Here is a 19271-nt window from a genome sequence, read left to right on the forward strand (position 1 = left end):
GCGTAACAGATGTTGCGTAACAGGAAGCAGAAGTATTGTTGGCATGGTTACCAGTCAGAATGGTGGTTGAACTGTTGACCTGAACAATGTCTGACATGTCCTAATATATGAGTTTACCAAACAACTGCCATCCACTCTTATTTTCCCTGATTGTGGTAGGAATAAAATGTGTAGACTGGAGTTGGTGTGCAGTCATGACTCTGGTCATATGTTGAGGATTTCTGACACATCCTGCAGCATCTGATATCAGTAAATGTTTAAATCTTAAGATTACCTAACTAAAAACAATGCTAGCCAGTTAACTGAACCCAGTAATAAAGTAGAAATCCAAAGGCAGGCAAGCATTTGTATGATTTCTCCTGGATTCAATATTATTTCCAGATGAGCATACTTGGTTTGGTACAACTAAGAATGATGTTTAATATGAATTCATGTCATTAATTGCTCAGTGTATCAACTACAGAAAAACAAGATACATTCACTACACAGTACATACTAGCCTATAAGAGTGGTGTACGTGCAGTGTATGTACAGCGCACAGCAACATAGATGTATGACTCCATCTGTCACTCCTGTTAAATTTCTCTTTATGTCACTGTGTAATTTCACTGGATGTATGGTGCTCAATTAAACAAGGGCTACACGCACAAACATGGCACTTGAGGGAAATGACTCCCCCACCTTCCTCCCTCCTCTCCCCTGCCCCCTCGCTCCCTCGCTGTGTTTCTCCTGCTGCCTCTCTCTCTCTCTCCACCCACACACTGGCACTCAGCAGAAATCAGGCCCGGTACTTGTAATGGTGATTGACTGTGTGTCATAATAGCTAGTGTATGATCGCATTTAGAAGATTATAAATAAATAAATAGTGGTGTATGTGTGTGCTTGAGAGCATATTTTTTGTTGTCGTTTGTTTTTAAATGGTGGGTGGGTGGATTGGGGGGAGGGGGTGTGATGTATTGATCTGGACTTAGAAAATAAGGACTCAGCTGGGCAGATGGAATATGAACAACAGTATACATTGTATACTGTGCAGAGTCAGTGATATGGTACTTCTGGGTGTGCTACACAAACAAAAATTCAGAACACACACCCGGTTTTGTTTTATAGCTCACTATAAAACACACACCTACACATGCCCACAACAAACAAAAGGATGGTAAATGTGCACAAACTCAGTTTATCCATTTTCTAAGCTGATGGTGCCAATTAGATGTACATTATAAGAGGATAACAGCGGGCTGGCAGCAGTCAAAATCAATGTAAAAGAAAGTGTAATAAAGTGTAACATTATTGTCTGATATTGGTGGTTGTTTTAACAACCTCCAGTGCGAGATCACAATCCCTTCACACCTTTCATTTGTCACTGTAGACAACTCCCCTTCATACTCACACACACTAGGGCTGGGCGATACAGTATCACCTGAGATCAATATCTCAACTAATTGTCACATTTGCCTCTAACAATTAATGAAACAATATCTTTTTACACACACACACCTGATTTGATTAATATTTGACATATTCACTAATTAAGAACACTTTTAGGTATCTGTTTGCTAAAACAGGTAAATCAAACAAGAATAAGCTCTATTTCACATCTCTTGCAACTACCAAAGTAAGTTATATTATAGACAGATTTGAATAATACATTCATGGCCTCTGTTATCTCAAGTTCATCTGCCGAATGTTTTAGAGAATGCAGTGACATTATTTTAACGATTTTGTAATACTGTAGATGGCTGGATCTGAAACGACCTGCTACAGCCTGTGGTACTTACTACTCCAGGCCGAACTTGTGGCAAACTCTGCTTGGTTCTCGGGGAGCTGTAGCACTTATTTTGTGACAAACAGTAGCTTGTAACATATGTGTTATACTCACGGTTTACTGCTAACCTGAAAGCACTGCGATGCCCAGCACACCTGCCTGTCCTAAGCGCAGACACACCGTCTCTCTCTCCACCGCACGCTTGCCACAAACGCAACTGATCGCTGCTAAACTTGCTGCTCCACTCCGCTATCTTAGCTTAATTTTGTTTTGTATTGTGTTGACTGAAATGTCAGCGCACGACAGACACGGCATCTTTGTCAGTCAACATTTGAGATTTTTTATTGTAATTTCAAGGGGCAGGAGGCAGCCTGTCTGAAGAAATGAATTGATCAAATATAACGGAGAGACACAAATTAGGTCGGTTAGATAGTCAAGTCGATTATCGGCAGCTTTTCGATTAATCGCCTAGCCCCAACACACACACACACGCGACCACATGTACGTACTACTGCGCTGAATCGTTGAGCTGGTACTCTCGGGCGCGGCTGAAACACTCCTGGATGCCTGAGTCGGACCACAGACGTATCATGGCGGAGAGCAGCTCGGCGGAGTAAGGCTCTGTGTCCTCCATACGACTGACCACATCACACACCATCTTAGCATCCGCCTAGAGGAAACACAAGAGGGGGGAAGCAGGAGGTTAGTATTCTTTGAGGCCTGAGAAAGCGCAGGGTCTTCTGAATGAGAGTAAAAGCTGTTGTAAATCACATCTCTGCTCAAAATGTGAGACATTAGTATAATTATTGTAAACAAAGACAACCATCGCAGAGAAATTGTCAGTCTGTACAATTCATTTAAACAATATGCCACTGGATAAACAGCCAGAGATTATTTGTTCAAGTACACTACAGTATGATCAATACCGTATGTTACTTGACAGCATATGTGTGAAAACATTTAGAACTATTACATTTTGCAAGAAACAAATGACCCTGAGGGAGGAGGGTTAACATGGAGGATGAGTATTTTCAGCTCCCTCTGGTCCATTTATTCTCTAGCTGAAAAGCCCTCACAAAAGCATCATTTAAACTCCACGTGTCATTACAAACCCTGAGTCAGTACAGATGCAGAAACATACCAGAGAGCTACTGCAGTTTATGGAGAGGTCAAATTCTGTTTTAATGTCATCAAATTGCAATGTGGGCAAACCTTCATGAAGATGCTCAAAAATCTAAAAATCATGCCAGCTGGACAAAAGCAAAGCCTGGTCTTTTTTAGCTGCAGGCTGTTGTCATGCAGCAGTGATCTGGCTCTGGTTTCTTCAGGAGCTAAATCAGCTCCTGGTAACTGACATAACTGAAGAGGAGTCACTGTCTTAAAATGAAAGCTGTTTAGGTGATATGATCGAAATAGTCCCGTCAATAAGGTGCTAAAGCTGATAAAGTTCACATCAGGCTATTTCATACATGTGTTGCTTGATATAAGCAATCTATTAGCTATATCGTTCCTATTGTGACAGAATGTTATAGACAAGTATGACATGTATTCATTGAGATGATTTTGGTGGAATTCAATCTTGTCCCTTTTCCCTCAAATGTTACAAAATCCTGTCTTGTAATTGCATACGTGAGTGTAACAAGATGATTTTTGAAACATTATATATTTCTTTTGTTTAATTTATATAATCATCACAGTCATTCTGTGTTTATGGAAAATCTTGCTAGCCACTTAGCTATGAATAAACCAGCTACAGAGCTCTCACTTAGATTCCGCTGCCATTACCAGCATCTTGTCTGAATCCAGCAGTTGATCCCTTCCCTCTTTTTCTCCTTTGCTCTTTGCTGCTATTGATTTATCTTTGGAGCACTTACCTCCTACATGGTCATTCATGCTCACAGTAATAATGCCAGGACACTGAGGCCCTGACCTTTGTACTCCTAACGTTTGGTGGCTTCACATGCTGATGAATGAGAAATTAAAGAGTTCTACACCTGCACACTTAAACTGTACTAAATAGCAAACATGTAAAATAACACACATACAGACTTCTTTCAGGAGCTAGATGTATGTATATACACTTTTGTGGTGTGTGGTTAGTCTTAAGTTAGATTCTATCAAAAAGACATTTGTAAATGGGGATGACTTTTGTTCAGTGTATATGAAAATAATAAAAATAGAGGACTAAATAACAACAATAAAATAGTTAATGTTACATTCAAATTTAGTTATAGTGTCTTTGCCCACAATTGTAAAAGAACGCCCAGTTTTACTAAAAAAAAAAAAAAAATCCTGTATGTCCAAAACTTACTTGATGAGGGGCCATTATAAAGTAAACGCATAACTGATTCTGGCTCTGTATTACAAATTGTACATTTATTGTTGCTTTACCACAAATACACCATTTAGAAAGGCTATAGCCATACCATCTACTGTATGTTATCTAATTGTCAATTCCAAAACAAACTGCCTTTAGGTCACATTTTATTATGATGCTGAAGTTCTTTTCTGAAAAGCTTGTGTGTTTTTCCATTCTGCATTTTGGATTTATTTTTATTCCACCAACTTAAAGACAGGGTTTTGTTATATTAACATTTTGATGACCTACATGACAGTTCATTAACTCAATTATATGTGCAGTAGGAATGGCCTTAGTTACAGATATAAATTCTTTGTATTTGACTGGAAACAATTTAGCTCTCACCAGAAGCCGAAAGAAATTACAGCTTTCAATACAGCTTTGATATATGATCTTATTGTGATGGTAATATTATAGTTGTTTCAAATAATACCCTAATGTGGTGAAAATGATGAAAATAAAACAATTTTCAAGATAATAAAGCTTACTGATAAAACGGTAATAACTTTATTGGCAGTTTAGAAATACTTTGCATCCCATTATACATTTTTAACAATCTATTCTATTCTTTAAATATATTATGTGATATAAAATTCAATAATACTTCTGGAGATTCCAAATATATTTTTCTAACCATTTGATCTTAAATGTGCAATTTAAATGAATAAAATCTAAAACATCTAATCCTCCTTCTGTGTAACAACAGCCTTACATCAAACTCACAGTGGCTCTATAATCTGAGTCAGCAAGCTTGAAATATGGCCGCATCTGTTGTATGTTACACAAAAGGATCAAACATACAAATAATGGGCCACTGGACCTAAATATACTTCACTAGCATACACAGTTTCAACCTACAGTTACTTCTACAAATGTGATATTTGTATTACTGTAGCCTGTTTGAGATGATTTTTTTTTAACCAATGAAACAGTAAGTTAACAGCACTTACACTATACTACTCCCTTACTGCAATTTTTTCCAGACGTTATAATTAGATTGCACAACACTCACAGAAATCACAATAACTGAAGGGATGGTCTGTTTGAGTTTCCACATTTCCCTGAAATTCACAGCATGACACGCAATCAGGAAGAGATAAAAACAGACTACATGAGTTTGGACATTTGACAGGGTATGCATATGCTCCTCCAGCAGCAACCTGATTAAAAATCACCCAGTCTGACACACTCACACCTGGGAGTCGCCCGGTGCGACCAGTGTAGCCTCAATACATTTCATTTACTGTAGGATTTCACCAAGGTGCTAGGCTAACAGCACATCCGCTTAGAAAGTTCAAAAAGCTAAAGATGTCAACAAAGACAGGGAGTGATTTCACAATGATGCTCACTGATGAAATGTTATTTTACAGGATGTTACAACAACTCAAAGCTTAAAAAGGCTTGATTCATTTGTCCAAATTTAACAGATGCAGGCTTTGATATAATAATTAAAGACTGGGAAAGACATCTCTGTCTCTTTCTTTCTTTTACTTATTATGCATCTATTCTCTTCCTTGATTTTCCATATTTTTGACTCCTCCTCCTGTTTTTCTCTTTCCTTTTCTTGCCCTCTTCCTCTGTCCCTGTCTCGTCATCCATCTGGACCAAAGTCATGGATTCCCTTCATATACAGTAGCTCTCTGTAGACAGTAGAAATCTTTAACTCTTTCCTCCTCTAGACACCACCGACCACCAACATTGCCACCCCTAGAGCCACGCTGCTTGCGTGGCTAAAATCAAGTGAAGTATCTTTTCATCACCATTTATGATATACAAGGTCCAGTAGCAGTCTCAACTAATAACTCTCAATCATTTTTTTTTCAGCTCTTTGTGAAGATAAACCTACTTATAAGGTGCACTAATGTGCTGCATGACTTGCTGTCAGTCACAGGACTTTGATTTCCCCATGTGGGTCCGCGTAGCACTGATGAAGCAGCATGACAGTCACCAAAAACTGTCCAATGAATGAGTTAACTCAGTCTGTGTAACTTCAAGCTTAGACCTATGAGCTTGTTTGTAAAGTCAGTGTGAAAACGAACTGGACCAGAACTAACATGTATCTTTTTTCGCTTGGTCCAGACCAAGTGAACTGAACTACAGCTGTGAAAGCGACTTTAGACTTTTACTTGTATAGTTTGTGTACACAGTTGCTGTGCACTGTAAATAACAGCAGATCCTCATGATGTGAACTGAGCCACTGGTGTATAAGACTCCAACCAGACCTGACATGTCCTTATTATTCCTTTACTTCTTTATTGTGGGCAGTTTGCTCACTCTCTGCTTCTAAGCGTACCAACTCTCCACCCATCTGACCTCCAGTCACCCAGTCTGTCAGTCAGCCATTAGCCATCCCTCCATCCATCATCTCTGTCAGTCTCTTTCTATCTGATCTCTATCTGCACTCATCTCTCTACAGTGTGTTTTTTTGTCCTTCATCTCTCCTTTCATCTGTGCTCATGACAATGTTTGTTTTGTTCTTCTCCATTTGTACTCCCCTGGCGTCATGTTTCTCTTCTTCGTCCTTTCCTCTTGTTTCCCCCCTGTATTTCTGTCCATCCTGTCTCTTTTATTCTTCACACCAGCCCTTCCGCTCTTATTCTTGCCTATCTCAATGTCCTTTGGTCAGTCTCCTATCATCCCCTCTCTCCATCTCTATTTTTGTTTCCCCCCCCTCTCAGTCTCTCCTCTCTTTCAATCAGCAATCTCTTTTCCTTTCATAACTCTACATCCGCCCCCCACCCCTCTGTCCTGCTCTACTCCTCCCTTTCTCATTTCTATGACACTGACATGAGCTGCACTGTCCTCTGTTGTGTTAAACCATTTTTAACTCTGTCACCAAGGGGTGTGTGTGTGTGTGTGTCTGGTCTGAGAGGCTCCATCCACATGATGTGAAGGTGGGACCAGCAGTTCATGCGTGTGCACACACACACACACACACACACAAACACACACACACACACACCTTGGTGACAGAGTTAAATTATTAATTTTTAACCTTTATTTACAGAGAGAAAGTTTATGGAGCATGTCTGGTCATTTGCAGCAGTGCTTTGCTTCAGTTTCATACTGTTCATTTAAATTCCTCACTGCCTTGATGTTAACTGACAGTGTTACTCATTCACTTTAGCTCATTGTTTTGGTTTTACAGCACATTTAGTGCATGCTTCAGTTTCCTCACTTTCATCAACCACGTTTTCAGCAGCAGCAAAGTTAACCAAGGGCATATTTTTCACTGCGGATGTGGGGGGACATGTCCCCTTCACTTTTCAAAATCCTATTTTTGTGATTCATTCACTAAAGGACCCCTAACTGTGTCCTCTTACTGTCCAACCGCCAAAATCCAGATGGGAGATGACCGTAGTTGATCAAAATGTTAAAATGCTCATCTGAGTTGTCTTCACTTATTACCATGTGCTCACAGCGTTTAAGCTTTACAAGCAGTATCGGGTTATTTGAGGCCTTTTTGCCCTGGATTTTGCCACTCAGGCAACTTGAAGCTGCCCTGCCTTCTTGGTGGAGGTTGTAGTTGCATTTTCCCCAAACCCTGTGAAAAAGCACCAACAGACCGACCAACCTCCAAATAAATGCCTATTTCTAATGGATGTGTAAAAAAGGCAATTGCTTGCTAACATGTTAGCTATAACAACTTCATGAGGTGATAAGATGTTTGGGTTGTGTGTCTGTCAGCTTGTTTAGGAGTTTATACACTCTGACACACACTGAAACAGAAGTAAAGTCAAAGCAGGAATAAGCACAGTCATACATGGAGGAGACCTCCTGTCTCATCACAGTGACCTCCAAAACCTTAGAACGCTGTTGGACACACACATACACACACACACACACACACACACACAGTGAGAGGGGGCAACTGTTTCTCTGCGGGGAAACGATTGCTTATAAAGTAGCATGTGTGTGTGTGTGTGTGTGTAAGTAAGAGTAATTATAATTCTGTATATTCATTTTGGGGATTTTAACATTGTCATTTTTACATCAGCAGTTTTATTTTTATTTGTATTGCATGTACTTTTTATATGGAATTAGGAGTTTTGTTATTATGTTATAATTTTCTATGTAGTTTTAGTGCTAGCATCCTTTAGTATCACTGATAGGGGGAAAAGTTTGTGTATGATAGTTATGAATACTTATTTGTAATAATACTTTTTTCAAAAATGTATTTAATGAACTGAATTTGTTTTGATTAAATTCATGATTAAATTAGCATACAGCAAAATGTTTTCTTGCACATAAACAAAAAGAAGAGTTTTTGAGTTTATGACTTGTAATACCTAGCTTTTGTCTTAGTTTGACTTTAAGTTGATGAGAGACTTTATGAATGTATTGGATGCATGTGGGTGTGTGTGTGTGGCAAGTCTAATGACACACTTGCTATCGGTTTGCCTGCTCTACATCTCCGCTTGGACAGCAAATAGGCAATCATCTGTGCCATCATCATCACCACTATTGTCATCACCATCAGCCCTCCCACATCCTCTGCATCTGTTCCTTTTTCTCCTTCCTTACCTCGGTTCCTCCATTCAATAGCCAATCAGAGCACTTACTTTAGGACCTTTCACATCTGTTATCGTGTCCGATCTATAGCCAATCATCCCTCTGCAAAGTACATAAGTATGCCCACCACCCATTTATATAGCCACTTATATACCCAACATACAGTATATCCACCCAACACACATCCATCCATCCATGTGTGTGTCATCTACTGTAGAGGCTGAAGTGAGCGCAACACACTTGTAATTAGAGAGAACAAACTGACAATTTCGAGAGTTACACAGATACATGACAAACATCACCTATTCTGACCTTCACCATTTACTGAGAGCTGTGCACTTGGAAAGTCCTCCCCCCCTCTCCTCCTTTAACCACTGACTACACTCACATCCTGTTTAATAATCTGCTAGTTTAATCCACAAGACCTGGAATCAGACTGACTCTGCTCACACTCAGCACTAGACAAGATGAGAGGAAACCTCAGGAGCATGGTCCAACTGAGGCTTTAGGTTGTAACTGCACTCGGCTTTTAAGTTTTCTCATATAGGTATATACATTTATACCATATAAAAAATGGTTGTATTTGATATTTATATAAATGTCTATATAATAAACTGTTCAAGTAATCACAAATGGTAGTATTGTTAGGGCACAGGGCCTCAGATTCTGTAAGCAGTTTTGTTTAATCCATGATTTAATTTAGTCCACTGCAGGGGCAGGATTAGACCACATAATCTGTTTCACAATCGTAATCATCATTTCTAAAATATTACAAACTAAAAACATCAACAAATTCCCTTTTATATTTGAGAGAGATGTCACATATCTCAAGGGTTTGTGTTAGAGCTCGACCAATACGGAATTTTGAAGGCTGATACAGATATTTGAGTTTTTAAAAATGTAATAAAATTACTATATATTAATTTTTTAATATAATCATGTAACAAACAAGACTAAGAGTCTACAGCCATGCTAGCATGGCTGTGAGGCTGTATTTAGGCACAGCGGAGCACTGAGCTAAATGCTAACGTCAGCATGCTAATATGCTCACACTGACGACGCTAACAGGCTGATGTTTAGCAGGTAATATTTACCAGGTTCACCATCTTAGTTTAACATTTTCTAATTAGCACTAAACACAAAGTACAGCTGAGGCTGATGGGAATGTCATTAGTTTTGTAAGTATTTGCTAATAAACCAAAGTATTGGACAAAAAAGAAGAAAAGTGAAGGGATCACCAAAGTTATTACAGTTCATCTTGAGGGAACATGAATGTCTGAACCAAATGTCAGGGTACTACATCCAGTTGTTGATGAAATATTTCAGTTTGGACCAAATTGGTGGACTGACCGGCAGACCAACATCGCCGTCCCTAGGGAAATTTACTTGTTGGTGCTCTCTGGTGGAATAACTATTCAATGCCACTTTTTCTAAATGGCCTCAAACACATCTTTGGCGTTTCTACACTGACATTTCCTGTTACTTATTAGCTGACAGTTATGCTCATACCGATCAGCAATGAGTTCATATCGGATAGCTCTTCTTTGTGTAACCTCGGTTTAGTGAGGGCAGTAACTATAATTAGTTTCACTTACTTGCCATTGATCATTTTGTGGAAGGAAAGTGTGACAGTGTTCAGCTGAGGAGGTACAGTATGTTTTATAGGACTTGTATATTTCTGTGGCTTGGCTACATAAATAAATCCACTTGTGTACTGCTTGACAATAAACAAGGTTAATTATTTTCTACAACCACTTTCTATCAGCCCTTCACCCTCCATCTCTTCCTCTCTTCTAATCAAGGCGAAGTAGACAACGCTGAAACGAGATTTAGAGGACAACAACATGTCTTATAAATGGGATTAATAAAACAACCTAAGAATAAAGGTTTTTGGTCTGCGGTCTTCTGTGTGTGCGCTGGAGAGGGAGAAAAAGAGACGCAGACGCAAAGCCAGCTCTATGACAATGACAGTTTTTATGCAATTGTCTTTTTTTTTTGCGCCTGGCACCAAACGAAGGAGGTGTGCTGTGGTGGTGTTTATGCTGTTTAGGCAGTGCAATTTTGGTGCTCATTTTGGTGCGAAATTGTGTTTGCCTGTAAAACCTGCTCAGACCACCTCTTACTGCAGACGCAGGGCAATTTTTGTGGATTTAGCTGGCAGAGAAGCAGGCACACAGACCTCTCCAAAATCACAAAATATCTGTCAAAATATTTTTTGTCATGTCAAGAGGTTTTTTCACTTCCAACCATGTTTGCAGTTGTGGCAAACCTGTACCCACTCCACACCAGCAAAGCTCAATACTCCGTTGCCTGAAATTATCTCTAAATCAATTCCCAACCCATTAATAAAAAAACCTGACCTGACCCATAATTAAATATAGGCTCAGCTGCTGGGGAGTGAAAACAAAAGCTCAGGACACAGGATACTGTTGGGGCGCACAACAGCAAGAGATTATAAATGATAACAATAAATAAAAATGCACTGATACGTGCAGATTGCGGAGGCAGAAACACCCTCCATGTTTTTAGTGGATTATGTTCACTTGTTTTTACTTCTCCTCAGAACCAACTCCATGACACACACCTCTCCAAAATCCTGCTTACTTTACCCACAGCTGGCACAGTGTGGATACCTACCTTCATTCATTATTTAAATCTTCTGATGAGACACTGGGATTTAATGATAACTGACCATGTGTGTTTTTCTAAACACTAACTAGCAAATCTCCAAACCTGTTGAGTTTTGGTATGTTTTTGTAATGTAATGTAGTCTGTACTTTTATATTGAATCTTGTTATTTTAATTTTGCTGTCCATCTTGACCAGGACTCCCTGGCAGAAGAGATACTGTGTCTCAATGGGACCTTCCAGGTTATATAAAGAATGAATACAAATTTAAATTTTGCACTTGTTTGTTTAAAGATATAAAGGCTGTTTAATTTTTAGTTTATTTGCCATGGCATAGAACATAATGAGCCGGAAGGAGGAAGGACGGGCAGTTTTTTCATTGCTGGTGTTTGTTTCTCAGCCATCATTTGCAAAAAAAAAAAAAAAAAAAAAAAAAAAAAAAAAAAAATCCTTGCACTGAAGATATTTAGCTTGACTCAGTAATAGCCGCGCTGTATGTGCAAGAGCAGTGATTGACACTGCGTTAGAGACTCCTCTTTGCTCTGATTGGTTGTTTTCGTTCAGGCGCGGTGGATTCTTGCAAATGACATTAGGAACCTGATTTTTTCACTGATCATCTGTCTCATGTACTACTGTCATGATATAGTGAGTTTCAGCAAATATCCCAAAAAGTTATTTTAACTAAAGTTACCTACTGAACCTTTAATTGTTTGACCAACTATATCCAGCCATGCAGATAACCCAGCACCTGCTGCACCAATGAACATCAACTGCCTGTTTATTCTACCATTGACAGCATATTTGGGGCGACGTATATTATATCTGGAGTGTTGTGTGTTTTTTCTCTATCAGAGACCTCAGCCTCTCTCCCTCCGTTTCCACCTGCTGATTCTGTATTCCTTCTACTAATAATGTATTCCATTGCACCTAGCTGGGCCTGGTTGCGCCTGGTTTGCGGCAATGCCTGTGGTCACCAAAGTTGCAAAACATTTGCTGGTCATCCCCATTTGTCTTTGCCTGGAGATTTTGCTTACGTTTGCATCCTATTTCAGGAAAACAGAGGCCAAAGTGCATTTCGACTATCTCACAATTCTTAGGCTCAGTATAACACTATGTGGCGAACTGCTTTGTCAGATTGACATGAAAGGGGCTGGATGTGATTCATTTGCCCTCTGACACTGCGGCCACTACTGTCTTTGAAAAAAGAGCTACGGCAGTGACAATGTCCATGAGCCACATTTAAACCCAAGTCCATGGTCTGCTGTTTGGCCTGTTGAGACACCATGACACCCCGAACATGCTCTTTTTCAAACACTCTCCATCTGTCGTCCTCTACTAGGTGATGATCCCACTCGAAAGGATATGATTTGATGTAATTGTGTTTCAGCGTGGGGTAACGCTCTGTTCCAGCTTCCTCTGTGCTACTGATGCTCTGTCCCCTCTGTCAGCAGCCACACAATGCATGATATGGAATGAGAGCGTTTGTGTGTTGTTATGAATGAGGGACAGCGCGAGAAGAAACTGAGCCTGTTTTCTGTTTGTGTGTAAATGTGTCTGTGTCCAGAGTGTGTTCCAGTTTAAAGCGCTGGGCAGTGGGCCACAGACACACTTAAAACCCACAGCCCAAGCCAAGGACACTGTTTTAACACACATATTGGAAGGCACAGGGTCAGTATTCGGGTGTGTATGTGTGTGTTTGAGCTTGTGTGATAGTAATGGACTGTTCAGACAAGCACAGTGGAAATGCTCCTTTTCCCCCAGCCATCTCTGTACTCGACTCAAATTTCTACACATGCACGCACACACACAGTCAGGTTGCAGTTGTCAAGAAAACAAGGACAGTAAATATCTTTTAACCTCTGCCCAATATAAATTACCCACTCTTATCTAGGGAGACACAACTAGATCCATCTGGAATATGTGTATAAAACACTGTCAAGGCAGCTGCCATGTAGCTGTGCTAGCTGTTTTTTTTTTAATCCCCTAACCAATGAAGGAAACCAGGTTCCTCCTTTACATCATGTTTAAGAAATCAAGTTGCTGCAGGAAGCTGACAATAATCAGATTAATTGACTGCATAAAAATGCACTAAATTTTGAAGTTAAACTGAAGTTTGCTTACAAACATTTATGTAAGCAAAGCAGCCGTAAAGTAGATGCATCTTATCTTGTATCTGCCCTTAAGGGAGCAGATTTTTATGTATTAAACCATTTGTTGTACTGCCATTTATCAACGGCTTTAAATCATTTTATTACAAGCTTGAGTAATTTAATTCAATTTTATTTATATAGCGCCAATTCATAACAGAAGTTATCTCATTGCACTTTTCCTATAGAGCAGGTCTAGACCGTACTCTTTATAATATTATTTACAGAGACCCAACAAATTCCAACAAAACAGAATTTAGGGCCATCTGCAGTAACAAAGGAGTGATGTGGATTGGCACAAGGTATGGCACGCTATAAATCAACAAAATTAAGTGTGTTTTTCAGAAATAACAGACCTCAGGACGCCTTCACGGGCTAACTACAATTAAACATTGAACAATGTCATGAAAATACCGCTTCTCTCACGTTTACATTTTGGTATACTCAGTTTTCTTATTGTTGTCAGTGTGTACTACTTTATAGTAAGTGTGTGTGGAGTGTGTATAGTTTTTTACTTAAGTGACTTTCACTCCATTTTATGAAAGGAACATATGACTTACTGCGTGTTCAGACACAGGCAAATTTTAGAGTGTCCGCGCAAGTTCAAAATGTTTTTACTCGCGCTAAAAAATTCACACATATTGCGAGACTTTATGAGTCATTAATGTACGTCGAAAGGAAAAAGGAGACTGCAGCAAAATAACAGAAAGAACCAGAGTTTCTGGTGACTTGAGTCACAGGCTGAGCTGAGCTGAACACACACACACACACACACACACACACACACACACAGCTGGTGTGTCCGTTGGTAGCTAGCTTAGCTAAAATCTGTACAGTTGAAACACCACAGAGCTAGGCCGATAAAGTGACCAAATTATGAGGCTCAACTTAGATTGTCCAGAGATTTTCCACATGGGAAAGGACATACAATCAATTTTAAGAAATCAAAAGAAACCAATTTCAGATCCACAAAGGCCAGTGCACTTAAGGACTATACACCTGTTGAGCTGCTACACAGTCATGCACGCACTGTACACTGAACTTGCTTTGTGTGGTTGTGGGTTAGTTAGTATATCATATTTTATAACAACTGTTGATTAATAGAGTAAAACTGGGCCAGAGTTAGTCAAGAAAGTTCATTTTCATCTGATGGCCCAGGCCAGATGTTCTAGGCAACATGAAAATCACATTAGTTATTAAGTTAACATGTATAAAAAAAACAGAAACTCTATGTATAAGACAGAACAATGCACAAATAAAACAGGCAAAACAGAAACATGATGACAATGTAACAACAGACAATAAAAAATGTACTTTGCAAGAGTGTGTTTGTGTGTGTGTTGCTGACGTCACAGTGAATCATCAGCCATCAGATATCTCTGAGAAAAAACATGGCTGGCATTCTCTATCAACAATCTGTTCTCACTCCCCTTTCTCTGGCTCTTTTTCTCTCCCATCCCTCCCCTTCTCTGTCCTATTTTTGGACTTGAGTTCTCTTTCAATCGTCTTCTTCAGTCTTTCTTGTCAGTCACACCTCCTCTCTCTCTTTCTGTCCCCTCTTGTCTCTCATAGTCTAACCTTTATCATTCCTCCTCCAAACCTCACATGACGTCACTGAAATCCACTGGCCTACAGAAAAAAAACATAAAAGGTAAATACACACTCCCACGAGTGACTTTACCTGTACTCTTATCGTTTATCACTCTTCTCTTTCTCCACCTCTTTATTATTTCACCTCATTACCATGTCTTTCCTCTTCTCTCCTCTATTGTCTGCGGGCACTCCCCACCCTCTCGCTCCGTCTCCCTTTTTTCTCTCTCTCTCCCTCTCTCTCTCTCTCTCTCCATCATGTGACTCTCAGCTGCAGTTGCCATGGTGACCATTCTCATTTCCCAGGAATGCAGTCTTGTCTCTGATTCTCTCCCTTGCCCTTCCCATCCATTCTGCCGCACCCTCCTCCTCCAGCACCATCCTTCCCTTTCCTTCATCTATCCCTCCATCCCTTTCGCTTTTTTACTTTTCCTCTCCAGCTCCACTTACGACTCCACCTCTCCTCTCTTGATCCTATCCTCCCTCTTCTATTTTCCTCTCAATATACAAAGAGTTCAAAATCATTTTCTGCTTCATTTTTGCATTTCAATCAATTCAATTCAACTCATGTTATTGACATACAGTAGATGTCAGATGTCCTGCCAAAGTATCTCACTAGCTTGAGGTACACACACACCGCCTCCTTCACCCTCTCTTCCACCATCTCTGTCTCTCGCTTGGTCTCTCCCACTCCCTCCCTCTCTGTAGCAGTTGCTGAATAATGGAAGTGATGAAATATTAAACTGTTGTTCAGGCCTCCTGTAGACTGCCCCAATGGAGCACTAACACACACATACGCAGACACACACACACACATATGTATATATGTCTGTGTGTGGTCCATGCTTTGCTCCAGTGGAGCTTCCGTTGCAACCCTCACAGGGTATCCTGCAACCACACCCAAGACAGCCCACACACACATACACAGAGAAGGCGGATATGGGGCATGTACAGTGTGTGCTGTTATATGAGTGGATCGTTAAAATACACTTAGTCAACAGGAGCCAGAGAGCGCAGTAAAAAAAAATAAAATAAAATCAATCAATCAAATACAAAAACCTTTGTTCCTGCTTTTGCACAGAGATGCAGGACAGTATATTCATGAGGGCACTGTCTGTCTCCACCTACTGTGGAGTACAATACAGTGATAGGTCTCCATGTGTTCACACATTTGGGCTCTTACGTCTGTTCTGAAATCCCAGATTTTTAATTTGACAGGGATCATCTTTGCTGGCTGTGTTTATTCACTGTTCATTTGATAGTTGTTTTGAAAAGACCGAGCCACCAGTTTACTCATTATTTACTGATTCATATTTCTGTAGCCAGCTAAGCGGAAGGGGTCTATACCAGCAATAGCTGTATCAAAATGGTATAAGGATTATCACAATGTTTAAACTAGAGCTGAACATGATAAATTAAAGGCCAGAAAACCATATTTTCTCAAATAGCTTCATCAGGATTTCCCTGGGTGAAAGGGTTCTGTAATTTATCGATACAACATTCACGTCCTGCCTGCACACTGCAGCACTGTTAAAAAAACTAAACCTTTAAGATATTTGGGGGTTCCCAGCGCCCACTGCACAGGGTGGTTGGTATTTCTTCAACGAGGGTCCACAGAAGCTCTCTTTGGCCGAAGCTCAGTCGATCTGGCTGATACCTGTTCCAGTAGGCTGGAATCGCCCAAGATACATTTTGGTGAGTAGCCAAATGTAACAAACAGTAGCTAACAACAACAAGTGTCGGAAAACTTAGTGCTATCTTGGACTTGACCGAGTGCGTGGTGTTTTTTCTCTGGATATCAGTTATTAACTTTGCGTTTGGCTGACAGAATCTATAAACTGGATTCATCATAATCAGTTGAGGCTCTGCAAAGTTTTATTTTTAGATGATATCAAGCCGCGAGGAAAATAAAGCCATCTTTGAATATGAGTCATAGCTCCTCGACCAAAAAGTCCCGCAATCGGTTAACACAAAAAAACTGGTTTAATTTTATTCCTACAAACACAAAGATGAATGAAAAAAAGAGATTTATAAGTGCAAAGTTAGTAGCTATGTAGAGGTATGTTGCTATGGAGATGGTATTCTGGTATGGTCTGTCACACCTGCACATATCCACTAACACACATACACCCCCCCCCAACATCCCATATTCCTAATTTAAAAGGGGTGCGATCCTTTGCAGCTGCTCTGTAGTTTAAACAAAAGGTGTGCAATGCTTCATTCAGTTTCAGCTTAAATGTGTGTGTGCCCATCAACACACCTAGATCAACAACACACTCACCAAGATACAAGCTGCATCCCAGACACCAACCAATCACATCTGTTGCAGTTTTGTTTTTACACACACGCACTCAATCAAACATTAACTGAGCATATTAAATTAATCATTTTACCTGCAATTCTCATGACATAAACCCTCCTGCCACACCCAATGTAATTACTGCATGACAGTGAGAAATGGGTCATGAGAGGAAAATTAACGAGTTTGTACACTAAGGCAAGGCAAGGCAATAAAAAAGAAAATAAAAACAAGATAAAACAGGAGAGTAAAAGTGCAGTGTAGGAAATTAATCATTATTCGACTTAATAAAAGGCAGCGGCAAACAGAAAAGTCTTCAGCCTTGATTGAAAAGAACTGAGAGTTGCAGAAGACCTGCAGTTTTCTGGGAGTTTGTTCCAGATATGTGGTGCATAAAAACTAAAGGCTGCTTCTCCATGTTTAGTTTTGACTCTGGGGACACAAAGCAGACCTGTCCCAGACGACCTGAGAGGTCTGGATGGTTCATAACGTAGCAGAAGATCAGAGATGTACTTTGGCCCTAAACCATTCAGTGCTTTATAAACCAACAGTAGTATTTTGATATCAATTCTTTGACAGGAAGTCAGTGTAAAGACTTCAGAACTGGAGTCATGTGATCCACTTTCTTGGTCTAAGTGAGGACGCGAGCAGCAGCGTTCTGAATCAGATTTCTGGCTTGGTTTGTGGTTTTTAGCATTACTGACTGAAGTTGAGTGCTGACTTTTTATCGTTCCTCCTTGGCTCCAAAAACAATGACTTCAGTTTTATCTTTGTTTAAATGAAGAAAATTCTGCCGCATGCAATCATTGATTTGTTCAATACACTTACTCAGTGCTTGTATTGGACCATAGTCCACTGGTGACATATTTTGTTGTTTCCCATAATGGGAATAATAGTGGGAATATGTAGATGTTAAACAAAAGAGGCCCCAGAATGGAGCCTTTTTTGTCCGCTCAGATGTGTAATTACCTATAGACACAAAGTAGTCCCTGTCTTTTAAGTAGGATTCAAACCAGTTTAATACTGTGCCAGAAAGTCCCACTGAATTTTCCCATTCGGTCAGTGTGGGGTTTGGGTAGGTGAAGAAGTTGAATCCTCACCAGTGGTTGTTGGTGAGGTAGGTGGAGACTCTTCCTCTTGGCTCTGATGATTAAAGCTCTCTTCAGAGAGAGTCAATCTTCCTTAAAAAGAGGTCTATGGTCCCAGAAAAAGTTGAAATTGTCAATAAAGTGCACTGAATGGACGGCGCATGCAGCTGAGAGCCATGTTCAATGCCAACAATCTGCTGAATCTCTCAACTCCTCTTCTGACTGGTGGTAGAGGGCCACTGATAAACACCTTAGCATTCAGAGAGCTGACTATGTTCAACAGATCAATAAAGTCCCTGTTAAGCACTTCAGACTGTTGTTTCACAACATCATTGGTCCCTTTGTGCAGTATGATATTTTCCACATTTGGGTGTGCAGCCACGATATACAGGATTCTTTCTGTCAAGTCAGAGACCAAATCGTTGGGAAAGCAGAGTATTTTGGTGTTCTCACTGCACATGCTTCTTGCATCTTTTACAGCGAGATCACCCACAATCAGAGTTTGAGGCCCAGTTGTTAGCTTTCCCTGTAGCCTTTTACATTCTGATTTACTCTCAGTCTTTACCCTGCTGTGTGAAGATGAGAGGTTATCCAGGTCATCAGACAGAGATCTAGGGTCCTGCAATAGTGGAGCAAATTTGTTCCCCAGTTGCACACTTGGTTGTTGTTTCGCAGAGTTGGTTGGTTTCCAGCAGTGCAATTTTCTGTAGAAGTTTGTGGAAGTCGTCCATGGAGAAGGGAGGCATCTTGCTGCTAATTAGCTTTAGCTAAGTATCCAGTCACTGTAGTACAGGCTTGTGCTGTTCGTAGGGCGCACTCACGTAGTACTGAGGAGGTCATAAAAGTGCTGAAGATATGCCAATAGCTTACTTTATCTAAATAAA

The 19271-nt window shown here is 40.1% G+C and overlaps 1 protein-coding gene across 2 annotated transcripts in view; it reads right to left on the reverse strand.

Moving 5' to 3' along the window:
• The window catches only part of gnao1a (guanine nucleotide binding protein (G protein), alpha activating activity polypeptide O, a), a 99429-nt gene that overhangs the window by 27091 nt on the left and 53067 nt on the right, over nucleotides 1-19271 (reverse strand). For both annotated transcript variants that reach the window (XM_044192004.1, XM_044192005.1), the window contains exon 4: nucleotides 2275-2435. In XM_044192004.1, the coding sequence (XP_044047939.1) occupies nucleotides 2275-2435 (161 nt within the window). The remainder of the gene's footprint in view (nucleotides 1-2274; nucleotides 2436-19271) is intronic.

This window comes from Siniperca chuatsi, linkage group LG4 (genome assembly GCF_020085105.1).
Source record: "Siniperca chuatsi isolate FFG_IHB_CAS linkage group LG4, ASM2008510v1, whole genome shotgun sequence".
NCBI lineage: Eukaryota > Metazoa > Chordata > Actinopteri > Centrarchiformes > Sinipercidae > Siniperca > Siniperca chuatsi.